Source organism: Bufo bufo, chromosome 8 (assembly GCF_905171765.1).
Source record: "Bufo bufo chromosome 8, aBufBuf1.1, whole genome shotgun sequence".
Lineage (NCBI taxonomy): Eukaryota > Metazoa > Chordata > Amphibia > Anura > Bufonidae > Bufo > Bufo bufo.
In genome coordinates this window covers 51,879,308-51,904,197 of record NC_053396.1, presented here as the reverse complement: position 1 = coordinate 51,904,197, position 24,890 = coordinate 51,879,308, and the positions used below count along the sequence as shown (strand labels likewise).

The following is a 24,890-nucleotide window of genomic DNA, read 5'->3' as shown; positions in this document are numbered from 1 at the left end:
TCTGCCCTTTACCAATCCAGCCACGTGCCCATCCATCTGGCCCATCAAGACTCACTCTCATTTCATCTGTCCATAAAACCTTAGAAAAATCAGTCTTGAGATATTTCTTGGCCCAGTCTTGACGTTTCAGCTTGTGTGTCTTGTTCAGTGGTGGTCGTCTTTCAGCCTTTCTTACCTTGGCCATGTCTCTGAGTATTGCACACCTTGTGCTTTTGGGCACTCCAGTGATGTTGCAGCTCTGAAATATGGCCAAACTGGTGGCAAGTAGCATCTTGGCAGCTGCACGCTTGACTTTTCTCAGTTCATGGGCAGTTATTTTGCGCCTTGGTTTTCCACACGCTTCTTGCGACCCTGTTGACTATTTTGAATGAAACGCTTGATTGTTTGATGATCACGCTTCAGAAGCTTTGCAATTTTAAGAGTGCTGCATCCCTCTGCAAGATATCTTACTATTTTTGACTTTTCTGAGCCGGTCAAGTCCTTCTTTTGACCCATTTTGCCAAAGGAAAGGAAGTTTCCTAATAATTATGCACACCTAATATAGGGTGTTGATGTCATTAGACCACACCCCTTCTCATTACAGAGATGCACATCACCTAATATGCTTAATTGGTAGTAGGCTTTCGAGCCTATACAGCTTGGAGTAAGACAACATGCATAAAGAGGATGATGTGGTCAAAATACTCATTTGCCTAATAATTCTGCACGCAGTGTATTGTGGAGGTGGATGCGTCCGAGGACGGCGCAGGAGCAGTCCTTTCACAAGGTCCTGCTAGCCTCACTAACCTGAGACCGTGTGCCTTCTTCTCTAGGAAATTCTCTCCCACGGAGAGAAACTACGACATAGGGAATAGGGAGTTGTTGGCCATTAAATGGGCATTTGAGGAGTGGAGACATTTTTTGGAGGGGGCAAGGCATCGAGTAACTGTTGTCACTGACCATAAAAACCTAATGTTTCTCGAGTCCGCTAAGAGGTTGAATCCCCGACAAGCCCGATGGGCTCTGTTTTTTACCCGTTTTGATTTCTCCATTACGTTCAGGCCGGGAAGTAAAAATGTGAAGGCAGACGCATTATCTCGGAGCTTCCATGCTTTTCAACCCACTGAGACGCCGCCTGAATCCATCCTACCAGCAAACATCTTCTTAGCGGCTCTAACCCAGGATATCTCGGCTCGCATTAAGGCTGAACAACATCTGGCACCGGCATCCACCCCAACAGATAAGTTGTTTGTTCCCGTACAATTTCGTCTCCAGCTGTTGGGTGAGTGTCACGATTCTGCCTTTTGTGGACATCCGGGTATTGAGGGCACTAAGGATCTGGTTTCTAGATCTTATTGGTGGCCCACTCTGACCAGGGATGTCAAGTCCTACGTGTCAGCCTGTTAGGTTTGTGCCAGGTCTAAGACACCTAGGACTCGCCCTGCTGGTAACCTACGACCCCTACCCATTCCCAGTAGACCCTGGTCCCATATCTCGATGGACTTTATAACTGACCTACCGCTGGCGGAGGGTAAGACTGTGGTTTGGGTAGTGGTCGATAGGTTTAGCAAGATGGTTCATTTCATTCCCCTGTCTAAACTTCCGAATGCTAAAACCCTGGCGTCTATTTTTGTGATAGAGATTGTTCGTTTACATGGCATCCCGGAAAATATTGTTTCGGACAGGGGTGTGCAGTTTGTGTCCAAATTCTGGAGGGCCTTCTGTCAAAGATGTAAAATTTCGTTGTCTTTTTCTTCCGCCTACCATCCTGAGAGTAATGGGCAGACTGAACGCCTTAATCAGTCTGTGGAACAATTCCTGAGGTTGTATGTTGCTGATGACCAGCAATTATGGGTCAAATTCCTTCCGTTGGCTGAATTTGCTCTGAATAACCGTGTCAATTCTTCTGCTGGGGTCTCCCCTTTCTTTTGTAACCATGGTTTTCATCCCCGTTTTCATTCTGGGTCGTCCGTCTCCTCCTCTAACCCTGAAGCTGATAAACTCTCCTCCGAACTGTGCACAGTTTGGGCCCGGGTTCAATCGAACCTAGAAAAGGCTCAAAGTTCTCAAAAACTCAAGGCCGATAGGAGACGTTCAAGGGGGTGAACTTTCAGGTTGGGGATAAAGTATGGTTGTCCTCCAAGAATCTATCTCTCAAGGTAGCTTCTAGAAAATTTGCTCCTCGTTTTATTGGACCATATAAGATCACGGAGGTGATTAACCCGGTATCATTTAGGTTGGAGCTGCCCGAGTCATTCCACATTCATAATGTGTTCGATAAATCTCTGCTTAAAAAATATTTTGAACCAGTAGTACCATCAAAAGCCTGCACTCGGTCCCCCATCGCCCGCAGACCTGTTGCTTAGCTTTGGGAATGAGGATCTGTGTTTGACCTCATTCCCAGGGCGGCTTTACTAGCTGGGTGGCTCCCTGCCTTGAGGGCCGAGCTGATCACTCGGTGCTCGACTGGTTGGTCTGTCGGTCATGTGACGCTGGCCACGTCACATGACCCTCATTCCCCACTATAAATACAGGCAGCCTGCTGGCTACAGGTTGCCTGTTAATTTCTAGGTTCCTGGCTATTTGTTGGACTACTGAATATTTACCTGATCCTGTTCCCTGACGATCCTCTGCCTGCTCCTCCTGTACTGCGCATACATCCTGGTATTGTGACCTCGGCTCCCACCTGACTACTCTCTTAGGACTCCTCTTGTACTTCGCTACTCTCCTGGTATTTGACCCCGGCTTCTCCTGACCATTCTTTGCTTAATCCGTTGTACTGCGTAGCTCTCTTGGTTCTGACCCGGTCCGTTCATGTTCCGTATTTTGTCTTGTCTGTCTTCCCTGCACATATCCTAAGTTAGGGACTGCCGTCCAGTTGTCCCCTGTCTTTAGGACTCGTGAGGCAAGTAGGCAGGGCCAGGGGTGAGGGTGGAGCGCAGTGGTCACTACCCTTCCCCCTGTGTGTGTGTGGACGTGACCGTTACAGCAAGGTTCTCTCCCTCCATTGCAAATATTTTTATGGCATGGTGGGAGGGTTATTTTCTCCTCATCGACACCTTTTTTGGATCGCTTGCTCTAGTATGGACGTTACATTGATGTCTGCTGATGGTGTGGTCTGGTGGTGTGGCGTCCATACCGGAGCTGGCTGCATATTTCAATTCTTGCTTAGATTCCATACAATTTGTTTTTCATTTTGATACCACAGAGATACAATTTCTGGATTTGTGTCTGGGGGGGAATATTTCCACCCACAGGGTTAATGCATCCACCTACCGAAAAGAACTGGCCGGCAATACCACTCTATTTGCACATTCATGTCATCCACCTCATACTATTCGAAACATCCCGAAGGGAGAACAGATTCCGGCCTGCCGCAATTGCTCTGATAATGATGCTTATGATAGGGAAGTTTCCAATATAAAAAAACGGATTATTACGCAGGGCATATGTCACGACCATGGTTATGGTCGTGACTCCTGATCCGCATGCAGTTGCCTGCGGTTTGGTTTTTGTCAATCACATGGTGAGGGCGGCTGGATTGTTGCCTCACATGTGGTTGCCGCTGGCAACATGTTTATGCTTGGCAGCTTGCTGCAATCTGCATGCGGTTACACCTGGCAACCTGTCTTTGTAGGTGTGCCTTTTTAGATGTTTGGTGTGCACAAGTTTGGATGTGTGCACTGTGATAGTTTCCCTTCACTTGTGGCTGCCCGAGGTAACGTGTTGTATTATGTACATGTGGTGGCAGTGTCTCGGCCTTCTGGCTGACTCCCAGGACACGGTTGCCACGCATGTCGTTGCCTGCGGTAACAGCTGCAGTGTGATAAGGGTTTGTACACTTCCCCTGTATGTGGCTGTTTTCCCTTGCCTGGTCTAGGAAGGGTTAACTCCCTTTTGTGTGTGTGAACACTGGGTGTGTCTGTGTGGGTGTGGCTACTTGGGCCTATATAGCCTCTGCTGAGAGCAGTAGTCAGGGGGGTACTTCAGCCATGGTCTGCTGGAGTCATCCTCCTACTTTATACCATCTGCCAGTGAGGGCCACCCTTGTGGTCATAAATGTTGTTATGTGATGTTAACTTTATGTGTATGTGGTGTCTGTTATTATTGCAGCTATGGTTCTGGCTTCCTGTGTGTTTATGTGTGCTGTGTCCTTTTATGTCTGTGTGTGGACTTCAGCACTTGTGTCCAGGGATCCAGTCAGTGTGTCTGTGGCAGGTAGGGGTGGAAGTCTTTCACTCTCCTGCCATATCCATAGTCTGTTTATGTTTATATCCCCTTGCAGCTCGGCCAGTTTAGACTCCTGTTTCTCCGCATCCAGGATGAACAGGTGATCTACCCAGCTCCTAGTTTAGGGATCGGCAGAGGGTGAGTAGGGATCCGAGGTTCCCGAGCATGAGCCCTCCTACCTTCAAGGTCGGCTCATGCAGCTAGGACAGGGCCGGATTAACGTAGGGGGTGATGGAGCTGCAGCTCCAGGCCCCTACTATAAAATAGGCCCATCCGCCAGCCAAAAGGCCGTCGGGAGCGGCCCGCGCTAAAAGTCCTCTGTTGTACACAGCGCAGCGTCACATAGCACACAGACAATGCAGAGACGCTCACCTCACGCTGGCAGCAGGGAGCCTGAGGGAGGGACTCGGGAGGAGCGTAATATGATCCTAGAGTGGAAGCTGCTTCTGCCAGCCCCTCCCCTCCCCGCCCACCAACCAATCAGAGCTGAGGCAAGGAAAGCACTAGCAGCTCTGAGTCCTCTGAGTAGTGCAGGGAGTCTAAGAATAGAAATGAATCGAATGAGTCACAAGTTAAAAGAATCTAAAGAGCCGACTTAGTAACTCATTCGATTCTTTGAGTTAAAAGAGCCGTGAGTCACTAGAACAGGTTACACTGAGGCTGTCGGCTGCTTTTGTTGCAGCAGTGATAAGATTAAGGGACAGGAGCAGAGAGATAAGAGAAGTGACAGATGACACAGAGTTTAGATTACAGGTTGAATTAACCCTTTAGGATCAAATTGGCTTCTCAGGAGATATATATATGTTAAAGGCATCTCGTTCAGTAGCTATATAACTAAGGGTGGGTTCACATCTCCTTTATGGATTCCGTTAAGTGGGGACTGTGGGGACTATTTTATTATCAGCCAGTGACTGTAATTCAGCACATAGTTTTCCCCTTGCGTGCATTCACATTTCACTTCACTTGGTTCCTTGTACTGCTGTCAGTCTCAGACTGTTGTCACTGTGGGTAACAATGAACAACAGACAACAATGCACACCACAGTGACAGCTCCTGAGTCCTCCTGTCCGGCGTCAGCCTCAGCTTCCCTTCACTATCACTATAATCAATCACTCTTCCTGATCCTGACTCACTCATTAGAGAGCTGAAGAGCCGACTGAGTCAGCAGCAGCAAGTGAATCGAATGGATAGCATCTGCGCATGCGCACCGGCACCTAGAGTCTTCGGTTCACTTGCGAGTCAGCTCAGCAGTCAGTGACTCAGCAAGTGAACCGAAGATCCGATTCATGAATCGGTTCATCTGAAAGATCCGAACTTCCCATCACTACTGAGGTCATATCCGGCGGGCCGCGGCATTACAGGAACAGCACCAGCTGCTCTGACGTCCTGCTGCCGGATATACGTCACAGGATATCCGGCGGCAGGACGTCAGAGCAGCTGGTGCGGTTCCTGTAATGCCGGCCCGCCGGATATGACCTCAGTGCGCCCGCGGTTATCCCTCCTGCACGCTGCGCTGTGTACAACCTGCTCAGCAGTTTCGACCAGCACACGGCCCACAGCGCTCAGCCACACCAGCCCGAGCTTCTGGAGCAGGGCAGGTATCAGATAAATTCATCCAGTTGGAAGGGAGGGCAATCATAGTGCTGTTATGATTTATGGACACAGCTCTCAGCATGCTTAGCCAGCCTTCTATCTGGCTTTGCATCTTGAGAGTCACAGTCCACAGGCTGTTTCTGAGCCTGTGGACTGTGACTCTTAAGAAGCACAGCCAGATAGAAGGCTGGCTAAGCATGCTGAGAGCTGTGTCCATAAATCATAACAGCACTATGAAAATTACTGACTGGCTAAGCATGCTGAGAGCTCAGTCTAAATAACATAACACATAAAGAAATTACTGTTTCTAGCTGCTAGTCCACAGCAGCTAGAAACAGTAATTTCTTTAAAGGGATTCTGTCACCAGGTTTCACCCCTGTCAGCTAAAAATATGGCACCTTGCATCCATTAACATCCCCTTGGGCACCTTATTTGTTTGACTGACAGGTTAGTAAAAGCTGTTTTTTAGCTAAATAAGCCCACAGATGACATTTATAAGCCCACATTAGGAATCGTGTAGACGCCCTGAACATCAGCATATTTTTAGCTGACAGGGGTGAAACCTGGTGACAGAATCCCTTTAATGTGTTATGTTATTTAGACACAGCTCTCAGCATGCTTAGCCAGCCTTCTATCTGACTGGCTAAGCATGCTGAGTGCTGTGTCCATAAATCATAACACAGCTCTATGAAAATTACTGTTTCTAGCTGCTGTTGTCCACAGTCCACAGCAGCTAGAAAACAGTAATCTTCATAGTAATGTTAAATGATCACTATAGTGTCAGGAAAACAAAGCGGTTTTCCTGACACTATAGTGCCCTGAGGGTGCCCCCACCCTCAGGGTCCCCCTCCCGTGGTCCCCCTCCATGTTGCCAAGATAGACGCCAAATGAAGGGGTAGTTGCAGGAACAAAATACTTTAATGGTATCGATAAAATATATATGTAATTAAGACACTGAGTGCAGTTCCATAAAAAGGCCCAGCAAAATCCTCAGCACCAGGCCCATGATGCTCTTAATCCGGTCCTGAGCTAGGAGTCAGGGTCAGATTAGGGATGTGTTAGGAGGTGACCTGCTCCCTAATTGTGTCGTCCTGGCCGAGCAGCCACTTACATCTTCTGCCATCGCACGGCTGAGGGTTTTCCCCATCCTCAGCCGTGACAGCATATACATCCAACAATATAGAGCGGGCAAAGAAAGCAGTTTCTGATATGGATAGACATCTTTCAGTCTTTCCAAAGTCCCCTTCTAACAACTGGGACTGGGATGTGCTAATTCTTATATTTCAGAGAAACGAGCCACTTATTTTGTCACGCAGGTATAGTCAAGAATTTCCTGCGATTTGCAAAATTATGAAAAAATATTTTCATGTCCTTAATTTTGATGGACAGTGGTCTAAAACCATATCTGATGGCATGAGATGTGTTGCCAAGAGAGCTCCCACTCTTGGCAATTTATTTAGTCCAAGCTTTCTGTCAGAGGGAAAAACCTCACAACCGACATGGCTTCACTTCAAAGGTACCGTAGTATCAAGTGCAGACATAAAAAGTGTATTTGATGTGAACATATGATTACTGACAAGGTTTTCAGGTCCACTGCAAACAGTAAAGTATACAAGACATATACATACATTAATTGCAACACTAAATATGTAGTGTACCTGATTACCTGCGAGATATGTTCTTTGCAATATGTAGGCTGCACTATAAATCCGCTGAAAAATAGGATACGAAAACATATATCAGACATACCGCACTATAAAAACCGCAACGTTTCAGCAGCCAGCCTACATTTTGTAGTTTTACATGCGGGGGATGTATCTAGCCTAAGAGTACAGGGTATAGAAAGAGTTTTTCTACCACCAAGAGGGGGAGATCATAGAATAAAACTTCTGAATAGGGAAGCCTTCTGGATCTTTCAACTTGCATCTCGCCAACCAGAGGGTTTAAATAAACGACATGACCTTATTTTACAATATTGAATATGTCAATATGCTTGCTCTCTGTCTTTATATTGATCCGCCCTGATAATCTGTGAACACATTGCTCCATATGTTATTTTAATAATAGAGCTATACCCTCGCTTTTCTCCTCCCCTTTTCTTTTCTTTCTTTAATTGAGGATATTGCAGAACCGCCCTCCGACACCTCCCTTCCCCAGGTGATATTCATCAGTCTGTGGTTTGGCAGGTATATATATCGGAGGGTGCTCCCATTACATTTTTGTGCTTGTCATGAAGAGGGACCCATATGTCTTAGAGGTCTGAAACGCGTCACTGTATACATCTTGTTGTATGGAAATTTTAAAACCGCTGGATTAAAGTAGCAAAACTTTTTCACCCGAGCTGAGCTGGATTATCTTTCTTGTTGGACTATATATATTTCCACATTTGCAAGTCTGTTTATTAATATATTGATTTTATTTAGTTTTTAATTGTGTATATATTGCATCAATTCTTTTAAATGGGATATGAGTTTGCAATAAATGTCTGACTAAGGCTACTTTCACACCTGCGTTAGGTCCGGATCCGTCTGGTATCTGCACAGATGGATCCGCACCTATAATGCAAACGATTGTATCCGTTCAGAACGGATCCGTTTGCATTATGAAGAACAAAGTCAAAACGGATCCGTCCTGACTTACATTGAAAGTCAATGGGGGACGGATCCGTTTTCAATTGCACCATATTGTGTCAGTGAAAACGGATCCGCCCCCATTGACTTACATTGTAAGTCAGGACGGATCACACCGAAGTAGATTGTGAGCCAGCCACATTTTACATTTTATACTATTGAGCTGCTAATGTGTAATTACTAGTTAGTAATAATGTTATCTCCTTGGGCTAATGTGTAATTTTATCATATATAGAATATTTGATTCCAACTAGGGTTCCATATATGTCATGTATCACTGCTATCCATTTTATTTTACTTGTTAGACATTTTAATAATTGAATCCCGTGTAATGGTGCAGAACCCCAAGCAACCAGACAGAGGTTAAACAATAGTGGATTTATTAAATAAACGGCAGCACAGTCCAAACCAGTAAGCATATACAGGTAACCAACCCGAATAATAACCTGTGCAGGGAAACACCAAGGAGACAGCCAGTGACCAGGCCAAAAGTTCTTATGCGCAGTATTAGTCTGTGTAACGTGGTACCTAGGGATGAGACGATCGAGGTCCAGTCCAAGGTCATACACGAGACAAACTGTTCAGCAAAGATGCGCTATCCAGAGGCAGTCTCTAGAGATAAATCGAGGAAGGCAGAGATCATGCACAGGTAAGTCTGGGAGAATATGAACCGCAGCATACACCCGGGTTGTCAAAACAACAGTGGGCACTGACGAGCCAGGGACATCACCTCTTAAACACCTGCTAGCCAATCACAAAGTGCCATGTGTCTATTCCTCATAGGTCATATAATGATCCTAATCCCTGACACTTGTGTGGCCTAGGCTGGTCCTTAGTCACTTAACCCATGCCTGCCCTCTAATCTACTAGAATTTACTTACAGGTATTTTCCACGACTGAACCCGGGCCCAAACTGTGCACAGTTCAGATGAGACCTTATCCCTCCAGTAACCACTGCCAAGACCATTAAAACTATATAGAGAAAGGCACACTACTGTGCCAGTGTCACCAATGACAATACAGTGACTCTGTCCCTAGGCATCACCACACCACAGCTTGATATACATCTACTCTAGCTTAAAACATTGCTGTATTGTCATTGGTGACACTGAACCTACAGTAAAAATCATAATTGCATTATAAATGTCTCTGAGTGATGTCCCTTGCTCTATACAGATAGCACGGCAGTGGTTTTGTGTGCCGACCCTGTGGAGAAAAAAACGTCATATGAAAAGCTAGTAGGATCCAAGCTTGGCCTCATTCTGGTATTTTTCAAGCCTCTGCCCACAGTATCTGCGGCATCACAAGTTCCTGAGCTGACCAAAATAGAAGTAGATCTGAACCTGGCAGTCTTTTGGAGGTTTCGGACGTATTTTGCCACTGCGCTTTACTGCCACCACAGCCATCCTATCCTGTCTAATACACAATCATCAATATAGTCTTTACCCTCCCTGCCAAATTTATCAGACTGTGATATGTCATTGTGGACTCCTTGGCACCATCACAATTTTTTCCATTGGATTTGCCCCAAGTGCCACTGTCACCTTGGCTACCACCGCCCCTACCACCACCACTGTGGCTAAAATTGCTATTAGTATTATTTTCACCACCACCAACACAGCAATGCATCGAGTTCCCCACCTCCGCCTGAACCTCCACCTCATGCCAGTCCAGACACTGAGGCTTTTCACACAAATCATCAATGGAAGACTATCTTGAGTATCTTCTATACCACAGGGGCGGACATACCGCCTGTGCAGCCAGTTTGGCTGCACAGGGGCCCAGTGCAGTAGGTGGGCTCGTGAGAAGTTTGGCAGTGTTTTTTTTGGCAGCCACCTTTTCTATTGACCCTATCTTTCCTAAATAGTGTAAAACCCTTAATATTTACAGCCCAGTCATGCGAAGAATCCAACCATGTCTCAGCCACACCAACTATATCTATGTGTACCATAGTACCATAGCCTCCAGCTCCCTCATTTTGCTAGCTAGACTTCTGGCATTTGTGAAAATACATTTTAAATTACTATTACCTGTAAAGTGAATATCTGGGATTTTTAGGTTACCTTGGTTGATGTTTGTATGTAACAGGTTCTTGTTACCAGCAGTTCTATTTTTCAAGTGTATTGTTATATACACTTGAAAAATAGAACTGCTGGTAACAAGAACCTGTTACATACAAACATCAACCAAGGTAACCTAAAAATCCTGGATATTCACTTTACAGGTAATAGTAATTTAAAATGTATTTTCACAAATGCCAGAAGTCTAGCTAGCAAAATAAGGGAGCGCAAGCTACTGCGCAGTCTTTTCCCTACTTTCCTCGCTAACCCCAGCCTCCACTAAATCCCCACTGCCCCCTTCCTGGTTGCTAGGAGAAACGCCCTGCTGCAGTGTTGCTGGCCCTGGGCTTTCATCCCTAATATCAGCTAAACAGGCATATTTACTTGGGCGTTCCAGCTCAGGACTAGCCTCCCTGGCACTTTTCTCTCTATCCCTTCTTTCTACATTAACCCAACTGCTAATCTGATAGTCCTGGTCTTGCCCTCCTCCTCCCACCTCCATTTCACTGACCACAGTCAGTGCCTGCACAGTGAGGTCTAAGCCTCTCTCCAGTTTTGCAATGCCCCTAAGTATTTCAAGCTGCTTATTTAGATCCAAGATCTGGGCTTCCAAATATGCAACATGATTGCATCTAGTGCAAATGTATTCACCCTCGAAAGGTTCTTCAAGGCACGCATACATTGCACTTAGTAGCATTGTCCATGGAGCACATATGTAAATGGAGATGAACAGTAAAAAAGGAAAACAGTAAATATGAGTTAAGATCTAGACTTCTGTCTGCTGCAGTTGGAGGACTAGCTAGAATCAAGCCAACAACACACAAGGAAAATCGATCAAACTTTATTATCTTGCTCCTTGTCTTAAACTCCGCTTCTTTAACTCCACTTATTAAGCAGCCCACTTAGTACAGCAAGCGTCACTGCGCACAGGATTTAGGCCGAGGTCTTCAATCAAGATGGCGGCTGGCTGCCCGTCGCGAGCAAATGGAGGAGGTAAGTATGTTTTTTTTTTTACACTATTTCAGGTTAAATTGATTCGCTATCATGAAGCACGAGGAAATTCGGCTTCGAGGTGAATCAAATTTATCCTGAAATTCGGATTGATTCGATTCGCTCATCTCTAAATATAAACCATGTTTGAGAACCGTTCCTCTAAAAATTGTGCTTCTTTCCTGTAGTCTCACATATATGTAAAATTTCCCCACAACCTCATAAACTGTCTCTTTGAAATTTTCATCAACCAAACTGGTAAGTGACAACTGGTTATAGAGATAAAACTATTACAGTTGTTTTCTGCTATGATTTTGTAACTAAAGTGCCCTCATCTATGTAGATAAATCAAAAAAATTGATTTGCCACGACAAAAGTTGGGGTGAAGCATAAATAAAACTTTTTTTTATTAATGTCCTTAAAAACTGCAATAAAAAAAGCTTCATCCCCAGCACTAATAAAAATCACATCAAGAGGACCAGGTTTGCTCACAGTTCACCATCTGAATATACAGTCGTGGCCAAAAGTTTTGAGAATTACATAAATATTGGAAATTGGAAAAGTTGCTGCTTAAGTTTTTATAATAGCACGTTGCATATACTCCAGAATGTTATGAAGAGTGATCAGATGAATTGCATAGTCCTTCTTTGCCATGAAAATTAACCTAATCCCCAAAAAAAACTTTCCACTGCATTTCATTGCTGTCATTAAAGGACCTGCTGAGATCATTTCAGTAATCGTCTTGTTAACTCAGGTGAGAATGTTGACGAGCACAAGGCTGGAGATCATTATGTCAGGCTGATTGGGTTAAAATGGCAGACTTGACATGTTAAAAGGAGGGTGATGCTGAAATCATTGTTCTTCCATTGTTAACCATGGTGACCTGCAAAGAAACGCGTGCAGCCATCATTGCGTTGCATAAAAATGGCTTCACAGGCAAGGATATTGTGGCTACTAAGATTGCACCTCAATCAACAATTTATAGGATCATCAAGAACTTCTAGGAAAGAGGTTCAATTCTTGTTAAGAAGGCTTCAGGGCGTCTAAGAAAGTCCAGCAAGCGCCAGGATCGTCTCCTAAAGAGGATTCAGCTGCAGGATCAGAGTGCCACCAGTGCAGAGCTTGCTCAGGAATGGCAGCAGGCAGGTGTGAGCGCATCTGCACGCACAGTGGGGCGAAGACTTTTGGAAGATGGCCTGGTGTCAAGAAGGGCAGCAAAGAAGCCACTTCTCTCCAAAAAAAACATCAGGGACAGATTGATCTTCTGCAGAAAGTTTGGTGAATGGACTGATGAGGACTGGGGCAAAGTCATATTCTGCGATGAAGCCTCTTTCTGATTGTTTGGGGCATCTGGAAAAAAGCTTGTCCAGAGAAGAAAAGGTGAGCGCTACCATCAGTCCTGTGTCATGCCAACAGTAAAGGATCCTGAGACCATTCATGTGTGTGGTTGCGTCTCATCCAAGGGGGTGGGCTCACTCACAATTTTGCCCAAAAACACAGCCATGAATAAAGAATGGTACCAAAACACCCTCCAACAGCAACTTCTTCCAACAATCCAACAACAGTTTGGTGAGGAACAATGCATTTTCCAGCACGATGGAGCACCGTGCCATAAGGCAAAAGTGATAACTAAGTGGCTCGGGGACCAAAACGTTTACATTTTGGGTCCATGGCCTGGAAACTCCCCAGATCTTAATCCCATTGAAAACTTGTGGTCAATCCTCAAGAGGCAGGTGGACAAACAAAAACCCACTAATTCTGACAAACTCCAAGAAGTGATTATGAAAGAATGGGTTGCTATCAGTCAGGAATTGGCCCAGAAGTTGATTGAGAGCATGCCCAGTCGAATTGCAAAGGTCCTGAAAAAGAAGGGCCAACACTGCAAATACTGACTCTTTGCATAAATGTCATGTAATTGTCGATAAAAGCCTTTGAAACGTATGAAATGCGTGTAATTATATTTCACTACATCACAGAAACAACTGAAACAAAGATCTAAAAGCAGTTTAGCAGCAAACTTTGTGAAAACTAATATTTGTGTCATTCTCAAAACTTTTGGCCACGACTGTATATGGAATACTCCTACCAGCCTGGGTATGGATTATATGGCCTTTAGGCTACTTTCACACTAGCGTTCGGAGCTCCGCTTGTGAGTTCCGTTTGAAGGCTCTCACAAGCGTCCCCGAACGGATCCGTCCAGCCCTAATGCATTCTGAGTGGATGCGGATCCGCTCAGAATGCATCAGTCTGGCACCGTTTGTCCTCCGCTCCGCTCAGCAGGCGGACACCCGAACGCAGCTTGGCCGTGCGGAGGCAAACGGATCCGTCCAGACTTACAATGTAAGTCAATGGGGAAGGATCCGTTTGAAGTTGACACAATATGGCTCAATTTTCAAACGGATCCGTCCCCTATTGACTTTCAATGTAAAGTCAAAACGGATCCGTTTGCATTATCATAAACCTTGCGGGTGGGACCTGGAAAAAACTTCGTAAACCTTGACGCCGGCTTGGTAGTTCCTGACGGTATTGGAGGAGAGGGAATGCTGTACCAAGTTCCTGGCGTGAGCAAGGAGGGACTCTAGTCCATCACCAGAGACTGGAAGACCGGAAGAGGGGACCCCGTGGGGTCCGCTCCTGGCAGCACCTGAAAAAAGAGGGGGAAATTAAATCGAGACAGGGCATCCACCGCCACATTCTCGACCCCCGGAATGTGGCTGCAGAACACATGGAAGTTATGAGTGAGAGAGAGCCAAACCAGTCTGCGCAGGAGGGACATGATCCTGGAAGATTTTGCCCGACCTCTTGTGATAATGTCCACCAACGCTTGGTTATCGGTGATGAACATCACCGGTGTGTTCGCCCACCGATGACCCCACACCTGAGCCGCCGCCACAATGTGGTAAAGCTCCAGGAGGGAAGACGAGCTCAGACTTTCGGAGACTGACCGGATCTCTACGGGCCACTGGCAGGCCAACCAATGGGACTCTAAAATAGAGGCATACCCCCGGGATGCGGCAGCGTCCGAGAAAATGGTGGGGTATGACGGTGCCCATGACGGTACAAAAAGAGAGATACCGTTCCAGGAGGATAGGAACAGGGACCACATGGCCAAGTCCACCCTGGCATGGCTGTCCAAGTGGACGATGCTGCTCTGGTCAGGAGCCGAAGGCAACAACTGGAGCAACCTGGAGGTGAATGCCCTGGCCTGGGGCATGATTCTGGAGGCGAAGTTGAATCGCCCCAGCAGGGATTGGAGCTCCACCCTTGACAGATAGCCCATGGACATGGCGTGGGAAATTGCCGCACTCGCCAGTTTTTCCTCCGGGAGGCTGGCCTCTATCCGGATGCAATCCAGGGTGACGCCGAGGAACGTCACCCTATTGGCGGGGCCATCAGTTTTTGCGTGGGCTATCGGGACCTGCAGGCTGGAAAAAATTTGTAGAAGAGTAGCCAGGTTGCTCGACCCGCCGTGTGGACCCTCGATGATCAAGAAGTCATCAAGGTAGTGGATGACCGTAGGTAATCCGCCATGGTGGACGAGGATCCAATGCAGGGCCTTGGCAAATTGGTCGAACAACCATGGGCTACTCTTCGAACCAAACGTGAGCCTGTTCGCGAAATAGTGATCGGCCCATCTAAGCCCGTAGGAACCCCATAAGTGCGGTTTAACGGGGAGGAGCTTGAAGGCGTCCGAGATGTCCGCCTTCGCCAACCAGGAACCCCTGCCGGAGTTCACAATATCCTTAATTGCCTCGTCTATAGAGGAATACTGCATGGAGAACTCTTTGGATGGAATAAGCGAGTTGAGGCTGGGAACGGCAGAGGCATGAGGCGCGGACAGGTCGTAGATTAACTGCTTTTTAATAGAATTTTTCTTGGACACCAGGCCAATGGGGTTAATGCGCCAGGAAGGGAATGGTATTGACTCAAGCGGGCCGATGAGGAAACCCTTGTCGACTTCGGACTGGAGCAACTCCATAACTGCCGCCGGTCCTCAGAAGCCGACTTCAGATATGGAGAGCCCTGCAACCATTGAAGCCGCAACCGTTCGCGTTAAAATTGTTGCAGACCTGGCTCTTACCCAGGTACACTATGGGCCGACCCAGTTTGTCAACTCCGGGGGCGCCCAGTTGGAGACCTGAGGGACCGGGCAGGGACCTATCCTGGACGGGGTTGACCGCGTTCAGACACCAGTCCGAGGAATGAAAGATTGACTGGCACCCTGAACAAGATGGGGCCCTGAGACCCTCGAAGTGGCGGCAAAACAACTCCATATCGATATTTGCCCAGTTGGTGACGAACTGGAATTGAGCCAGGGCAGCCGCAGCCTTAGCCGAGAAGGAGCGGTGATAGTCATAAAATGACGAGCCACCGTACTTATGCCCCAGGTCGGTGACCAGGTAGAGGTATGAATCTAGTTCCTCCCTCCTTCTAGGCTGGGCCGAGCACACAATATCCCTGAACAGTCTAAACGCCAAAACAAATTCCGGGATGGTGAGCTTTCGGTTCAGCCTCGCATCCTTGGCCCTCAGGACGAGGGAGACGTCACCATAGTTGATGACCCTGTTCTCAGGGAGGTCTTGTGAGGCGATAAGGATGGACGCCAGGTTCACATCCTTTCCCGCCAGGATATCCTTTTTAATACCGTCAGGGATGAAATGGGCCGGGACCACCCGGGGAGTGAAAATAGAAGTACCTATAGAGGCCGTCTGAGGAACAACGGACTCAGCCAGAGGGTGGGACGCCTGGGGGGGGGGGGGGGGGCACGTCCTCCAGTACCGACACCCTGGACTGAGCGTCAGTCACCATGCCGACCAGGGAGTCAATGGTGGCTTGCAGATGCCTCAGTGACTGTTGAGTGTCTGTGGTCCCCGGCTGGACGCCTGACGGACCTGGGGTGATCATCAACAGCTTGTATAACTCTGCTTTGCGGGCAGAGGCCAGGTGAGGGATGCCTCTCTTATTGAGTTCGGCGATGAGCCTGGGAATCGTCCAGCTTCTCAGGGACATGTTGCCAGCCTGGCCTGAGACTGACGTTCCAGGGAGTGACATGGTGTCCTCCACATCTGAAGCATGTGACATGCTTAACCTGCAAAGAAAGAAATAGTCCCGGATAACTATATGTAACCGGAATGTAGTACGACCGGAGCCTACGAGAAGGCTTGTGTCGGTCTGGACAACGTACCTGGGATTAGAGGCTAATACCTGTGCTGATGTCTCGGGTCACCTGACCTTGGTCAAATGTCATGTGAATGAAATGGTCAGAATACGTTCCTGGGAGGACAAATCCATAAAGTTCGGAAGGGAAAGAGAACATAACTGGGAAGGATGACAGGCCTGGGTGATCCAGGAGACAGAGGAAGGTGTGAGCCTGGGCGATCCAGGAGACAGAGGTAGGTATGAGCCTGGGCGATCCAGGACAGAGGTAGGTGGGAGCCTAGGCGATCCAGGAGACAGAGGTAGGTGTGAGCCTGGGCGATCCAGGAGACAGAGGTAGGTGTGAGCCTGGGAGATCCAGGAGACAGAGGTAGGTGTGAGCCTGGGAGATCCAGGAGACAGAGGTAGGTGTGAGCCTGGGAGATCCAGGAGACAGAGGTAGGTGTGAGCCTGGGCGATCCAGGAGACAGAGGTAGGTGTGAGCCTGGGCGATGCAGGAGACAGAGGTAGGTGTGAGCCTGGGCGATCCAGGAGACAGAGGTAGGAGTGAGCCTGGGCGATCCAGGAGACAGAGGTAGGTGTGAGCCTGGGTGACCCAGCAGAGCAGGAAGACAACAGCATATAACGTGAAAGCACATACAGTACAGACCAAAAGTTTGGACACACCTTCTCATTCAAAGAGTTTTCTTTATTTTTATGACTATGAAGGCATCAAAACTATGAATTAACACATGTGGAATTATATACATAACAAACAATTGTGAAACAACTGAAAATATGTCATATTCTAGGTTCTTCAAAGTAGCCACCTTTTGCTTTGATTACTGCTTTGCACACTCTTGGCATTCTCTTGATGAGCTTCAAGAGGTAGTCCCCTGAAATGGTCTTCCAACAGTCTTGAAGGAGTTCCCAGAGATGCTTAGCACTTGTTGGCCCTTTTTCCTTCACTCTGCGGTCCAGCTTACCCCAAACCATCTCGATTGGGTTCAGGTCCGGTGACTGTGGAGGCCAGGTCATCTGGCGCAGCACCCCATCACTCTCCTTCATGGTCAAATAGCCCTTACTTTCAACGTTTTCCCAATTTTTCGGCTGACTGACTGACCTTCATTTCTTAAAGTAATGATGGCCACTCGTTTTTCTTTACTTAGAATTTATATTATGGCAAGAAAAAAGCAGCTAAGTAAAGAAAAACGAGTGGCCATCATTACTTTAAGAAATGAAGGTCAGTCAGTCAGCCGAAAAATTGGGAAAACTTTGAAAGTAAGGGCTATTTGTGAATCTACAATTTTCATAGTCATGAAAATAAAGAAAACTCTTTGAATGAGAAGGTGTGTCCAAACTTTTGGTCTATACTGTACATATATCACGTAGCCCTGCCGCCACCACGGCTCAGAACAGATAACTGCAGTGAGCGTTTAGTGAAAGCTGATCGCGTATGGAGTGCGATAACGACCTAGCCTACACCTGGTGAGACCCGCAGCTCTCTTTGACCTCCGCACTGAAACTAGAGCCCTTCCAGCCCAACGGGGACCCAGGAGCCCTCCCCCTATGAGTGGGGACCGAGGATGACTTTTCCTTCATCCCACCTGGCGCTGCGCGGCACGGCGGGTGTGCGTTTGAGATGGCTTGGTTGTTGGGTAACCCTGCTGAGTTTCTTTATAAATGACGTGGACCGTTGTTGCTCAGGGGCTAGACACCCCTGCTTACTTCGTATATGGGTTTGTTTAGACGTGCGTTCCACCCTGGAACGCACCGCCATCTACCCCCGGAAGCAGGGAGACAAGGGGAAAATTCCTGGTGGGGGGTGACCATGTGGACTGGGGGACGGGGCCCACCCGTCCCGAGTTGTAAGTGGGGCGGGAGACCCAGATGTGAGAGCAGGTATCGGCGTGCGTTCCACGCTGGAACGCCCGCTGATCTGGACACCAGAAGCTCGGAACATGGGGCCCGGGCTGGAGGCTCCTGTAAGGGGGGACCCAGTGGGGACAGAGCTTACCTGCCCTGGAGCCGCTGCACTGGAGCCGCCTGGCCGATTAGAGCCGCCGGGCCTGAGTGAAGATTCCGGCGTGCGCTCCACGCTGGAACGCACGCCGAGCACGTTACCAGAAGCCCAGGCCTGGCCGAGGATTCCGGCGTGCGCTCCACGCTGGAACGCACACGCCGAGCGCGTGACCAGAAGCCTAGGCCTGGCCGAGGATTCCGGTGTGCGCTCCACGCTGGAACGCACGCCGGCCTGCGACAGCGCCCAAGCCAGAGGACGGGACGGGTAAGGCCCTGTGGAGGGGGTAACCCGCAGGCCGGACCCTGCCCATCCTGCCGCCGCATGAGGGAGGCGAAACGCACGGATCAGGAGTGGATATCGACGTGCGTTCCACGCTGGAACGCACGCCGACCCTGTGAGCTGGAAGTATGTGACCGCCGCTCGGAGGAGCCCTTGTGGAGCAGGGAGCATCATCATACATTAGTTACCTATCCTGAGGTCGTGAAACGGCGGTGTATGGGAAGCGAAAACAAAGCAGATGAAGCAGCTCACGACGTGCAAGGGTACAGTACCAGAGCGGAGCGACTCTTTATCCAGCGTATGAACAGAAGCGCCCTGAGGAGCTGGGGGCTGGCGCTTAAGAAGGTAAGATGCCCCTCCCACAAATTCAGGCTGACTTTTCAGCCTTCCACTTATGTATTTTAGAGATATTGTAAAATATGGCTATTCTTAGGTTTTGATTATTTACAAAATTAGTGTAATAAACTAACCTGTCCGGGCCCCAGTGGCACGGTCCCTTAGCTCCTCCGGAGAGACTAGCTGCTGAGCCATGCACCCTGTTGATGTTTCTGACTAATGTAGCGCCGAGTCATAGACCTCTCAGGTTCTGATCCATTGCCTTCCTGGACATACACCATTGTCAGTGATTGCCTTTGGACTCACTAGCTGTGTTCCTGGTTCTTGTTCCTGTGCGTTATTGGATAATTTATGCTTCTGACCCCAACTTGTCTTCTGACCACTCTGTCACTTGCTTGGTACTGTGTAGCTCGTCTGATTCTGGCCCATTATGAACAACTCTTGTATTGTGTTTGTCTGTCTTTGTTTGTTGTCCATCTCTGCACTTAAATAGCTTAGGGACCGGCGACCAGTTGCGGTATAGCTATCTAGGGCTTATTCTGCAAGTAGGTAGGGAAAGTGGGCTGGGTTCTAGCCTTAGGGCTCACTGTCCTTGTCTGTCCCTACCAACAGTCATTACAACTCGTTAGCTTCCTGTTTTTTACTTGCCAGTGCATCAAATTCGCACCTAAATACATTAGTGGGGTCTCTGGTCAGTTTTTATTTGTTTTTGCATCCCTCAGGAGATGCAGGAATTCCTCATGATAATCTTGGTAATTCATAGCCACTATGAGGGAATATTTTGGAGTGTTTTAAAGGGGTTCTCCAGGATTTTAATATTTATGACCTATCCTCAGGATAGGTCATCAATATCAGATCAACGGGGTGCCGGATGTCCCAAGTGTATGGGAACGATCCGTCCCATTGAAATGAATGGGACGGTTAGGTGTCATTACACCTGCTCACCACTGCAGAGGCGACGGCGAGAAGGTAAACAGTGAAGAGGAGGCAGCGCTGGCACAGTGCGCGTCTCCTCTTCAAACAGCTGATCAGCGGGGGTGCCGGGTGTCGAACCAATGCCTATCTGATATTGATGAGCTATCCTGAGTGCAAAGCGTTTTAATGCGTTTTGCACGCGCGTGAGAAAAATCTGCATGTTTGGTACCCAGACCCGAACCCGGACTTCTTCACAGAAGTTCGGGTTTGGGTTAGGTGTTGTGTAGATTTTATTATTTTCCCTTATAACATGGTTATAAGGGAAAATATTAGCATTCTTAATACAGAATGCTAAGTAAATTAGGGATGGAGGGGTTAAAAAAAAAAAAAAAAAAAAATTAAACTCACCTCCTCCACTTGTTCGGGCAGCCCGGCTTCTCTTCTTTCTTCTTCTTTGATGACCTGGGACAAAAAGGACCTTTGATGGCGTCACTGCGTTCATCACATGGTCCATCACCATGGTGATGGATCATGTGATGGACCATGTGATATCACCAAAGGTCCTTTTCTCCCAGGTCATCAAAGAAGAAGAAAGAAGAGAAGCCAGGCAGCGCGAACAAGTGGATAAGGTGAGTTACATTTTTATTTTTTAACCCATCCATCCCTAATTTACTTTGCATTCTGTATTAAGAATGCTATTATTTAGGGAAAATAATAAAGATCGGGTCCCCATCCCGATTGTCTCCTAGCAACCGTGCGTGAAAATCACACCGCATCCGCGCTTGCGGATGCTTGCAATTTTCACGCAGCCCAATTCACTTCTATGGGGCCTGCTTTGCGTGAAAAACGCACAATATAGAGCATGCTGCGATTTTCAAGCAACGCACAAGTGATGCGTGAAAATCACCGCTCATGTGCACAGCCCAATAGAAATGAATGGGTCCAGATTCAGTGCAGGTGCAATGCGTTCACCTCACGCATTGCACCCGCGCGGAAAACTCACCCGTGTGAAAGGGGCCTTAGATATATTGTTAAAAAAAAAAAAAAAATTCTAAATGAGGCCAACTCCCATAGATCCCATATTTCTGATAATAACCTGTTTAATGCCATTAATAAATTATTGGCTAAATATATATGCTCAGCATTGTGGAGGAAGTGTGGTCTTTTGCATTTTTTTTATACTCCCTTCAGCGCTAAAAGAAAATGGATTCACATTCCTTGGCTCATGCAGTGTGCCTCAAGAATTACATCAATATGCTAAAATAGGCTGCAACATAGTCGTGGAATAGATACATATGTAGGTGACCTCTTTGTGATTTGGAGAGGAAGTCAGGCTAACTTTCTTAATGCATCAAACCTCATGACTATAGAATGTCTAGATCTGAAAGTTATCCAAGAGAACTGTACAATAAATAATACATACATTTCAAACATGTAGACTTTATCTAGATTTTTGGAAGTGCTCACAAATACTCAATTTAGAACTGGTGTTCAGGGAAGGCAGGGGAAAAAAAACAAAATGCAAAATAATGGAAATTCGCCTGGCCTACTATTAACTATATAATTGTTAAAAAGCGGCTATGGATCCACTGTGCCACAGATTTGACTTTCAGCTACTCCTAAGGGCGTTATCTAAGTGGTCCCCTTGGTATTCACCATTTAACCCAGGTACAGCGATTTGGACTTCGCTGCAGGGGAACCAAAAGGCTGGTACCTCTTTCAGTAGTCTCTGTTTGTTGGTGCAGAGCACCAGGGGATCAGGCAAAACAACTGTCAGGGACAAACTGAAGTCAGGCCAGGTAGAGTTTGTGCAATGAGATAAACAATCTGAGGTCAAGGCAGGCAGCTCAGGGTCAGAATGGAGATCAGGCAGAACTCAGGTCAGGCAGCAAAGTGTCAAATCCAACCAGATGAACACAGACATAGCACAACTTTGTGGGACACTAACAAATTAGAACCTATTGCTCAGGCACCTGCCCAGCGAGGAGGCAGCTGGGGAAGATTAGGGTGCGCATGAGCTCCCCTTTTAAGAGCTGGAGGGAGTGCACATGCCCTTTGGGTACAGCAGAAACAGGCCTCAGCCTGCATGGAGGAGAGAGAAGCCAGTAATGCTACCCCCCCTCCCCCCCTTCCCTCCCAACCGGCTTGGTCTCTTTCTTCCTTATCTGTGCCCTCTCTGGAGATGCTGATTCTGGTGCTTCTTGGCTCCCTGAAGCTTTTGTCACTTCTTCCAAAGGATGCTCTTCCAAAGAGAAAACAAAATAGTCTCTCTTTTCATTCTCAATTTATTAGTGCTGTAAACAAACCCAGATCAATAATACATGCAGATGGATATGGTATACAGTCTCAACAATTGTCTTTTATTTTTTGCTGTGCAGATGGTATTCAAAAAATATGACAAGAAACCAGGCAGAGCAATTACTAAGAGCAGAGGTAAGACATCACAATCCTAAACCTCTCAAACTACTGCATATATTGTTCCGTACATTGTTTACAGGAATGTATAGTTAGAAAATTACCTGTTTAAAGAGGTTTTCCAGGCTTCACATACGGATGACCTGTCCTATGGATCCATATTAGCTTGCTGGTAGTCCAACACCCAGCATCCACACTGATCAGCTGTTCCTTGCATCCTCCTGTGCCAGAATGAAAAGTGAATGGGAGCTGAGCCGCAGTAAGCTGTCCCAGCCACTACACTTTAAATGGATCTGTGCTTCTCGCTCCATTCAAAATACTATTTCTAGTGCAAGAGCCTGCAGGGAACGAACAACTAATTGTTGTGGGTAGAGCCAGAATTGCTAATTTATACTTAGTTGCCACAGAAAAAAAGTTATAACAAGCGATAAAAAAGCGTCATGTACTCCAAAATAATACCAATGAAAAATACAAGTCGTCCCGCAAATATCAAGCCCTTACACAACTCCATAGAAAGACAAATAAAAAAGTTATGGGTCTTGGAATACGTAAATGCAAAAACATTATTTTCTTTTAAAAAAAGGTTTTTTTTTGCAAAAAGGTAGTAAAATGTAAAAAAAAATAACTATATGTATTTGGTATCACTGTAATCGTACTGACCCAGAGAATTAAGATATTATGTTATTTATACCAAAAATTAACGCCGTAAAATTTATAATGTAAAAATGCAGTGACCGTATTGCTGTTTTTCCTATCTCCCTCCCAGAAAGAGTTAATAAAGGATAGTCAGAAAGTTATCTTATTTTTCACCCTATAAGATGCACTTTTTCCCCCCCAAAAGTGGAGCTGGCGATGTATCAGCGGGGAGGGAGGAGGGGCTGGGGGCCGGCAACTGATATTGGAATAGCAGTGGGGCCCGGTGCAGTCACTGTATTCTATTACACCGGGCCCCGCTCACTGTAGTATTCATATGTAACATGTAGGCATGGGAGCTTTGTTAAGCTATAGAAATCCTCTACAGCAGTAGCGAAATCCACATAGTACTCACTTGAAACTCCCGTAGCAGGTAGGCTGGCCGGCCGGCAGCGTAACATCACCCACTATGTCACGCGCCTGCTCCGCCTGTTTTATTCATAAAGTAGGAGGAGCAGGCGCGTGACATAGTGAGTGATGTTACGCTGCCGGCCGGCCAGCCTACCTGCTACGGGAGTTTCAAGTGAGTACTATGTGGATTTCGCTACTGCTGCAGAGGATTTCTATAGCTTAACAAGGCTCCCATGCCTACATGTTACATATGAATACTACAGTGAGCGGGGCCCGGTGAAATAGAATACAGTGACTGCACCGGGCCCCGCTGCCATTCCAACACGAGTTGCTGGCCCCAGCCCCTGTATTGGGGGTCATTCACTATTTACACAGGGACACTGTTCTAGTGGGGATCTGTGGATGACACATATATAGCATAATATGTAGCAATGTGGACGGTATCCAGTCACCTGCTGCCTCTATCCCTTGGATTGACTTCCCTGATGCACGGAAACCTTGGTAAGACCGTAGACTTGCAGGAATAAAGAGATGAATCCAGCATCGAAGTTAAACAACGTTGTAGGTTCCTTTATTCAAAATAGCACAGATCCATACAGTGACAGCATCACCTCAGTGTTCCAAATAATCGTCTACGCGTTTCGAACAAACATGTTCTTAACCTGTTTAGGACATAGGGCGTACCGGTACGCCCTGATGACCCGGTACTTAAAGAGGACCTTTCACCGATTCTTACCCTATGAACTAACTATACAGACATGTGGAGCGGCGCCCGGGGATCTCACTGCACTTACTATTATCCCCGGGCGCCGCTCCGTTCTCCTGCTATGCCCTCCGGTATCTCCGTTCCCTAAGTTATGGTAGGCGGAGTCTGCCCTAGCGCTGGCCAATCGCATTGCAGAGCTCACAGCCTGGGAGAAAATAACCTCCCAGGCTGTGAGCTCTGCGCTGCGATTGCCCAGCGCTAGGGCAGACTCCGCCTACCATAACTTAGGGACTGGTATCTCCGCCTACTATAACTTAGTGAGCGGAGATACCGGAGGGCATAGCGGCAGAACGGAGCGGCGCCCGGGGATAATAGTAAGTGCAGTGAGATCCCCGGGCGCCGCTCTACATATCTGTATAGTTAGTTCATAGGGTAAGAATCGGTGAAAGGTCCTCTTTAAGGACACAGGGCGTACCGGTATGTCCTATGTATTTCCGATCACCCGGTGATCGGAACCCGGTGCCTGCTCAAATCATTGAGCAGGCACCTTGGCT

General features: G+C 47.2%; 1 protein-coding gene across 2 annotated transcripts in view; it reads left to right on the top strand.

The window, feature by feature from the left end:
• The window catches only part of BTK (Bruton tyrosine kinase), a 562,758-nt gene that overhangs the window by 342,289 nt on the left and 195,579 nt on the right, over window positions 1-24,890 (top strand). For both annotated transcript variants that reach the window (XM_040405594.1, XM_040405595.1), the window contains exon 10: window positions 22,550-22,604. In XM_040405594.1, the coding sequence (XP_040261528.1) occupies window positions 22,550-22,604 (55 nt within the window). The remainder of the gene's footprint in view (window positions 1-22,549; window positions 22,605-24,890) is intronic.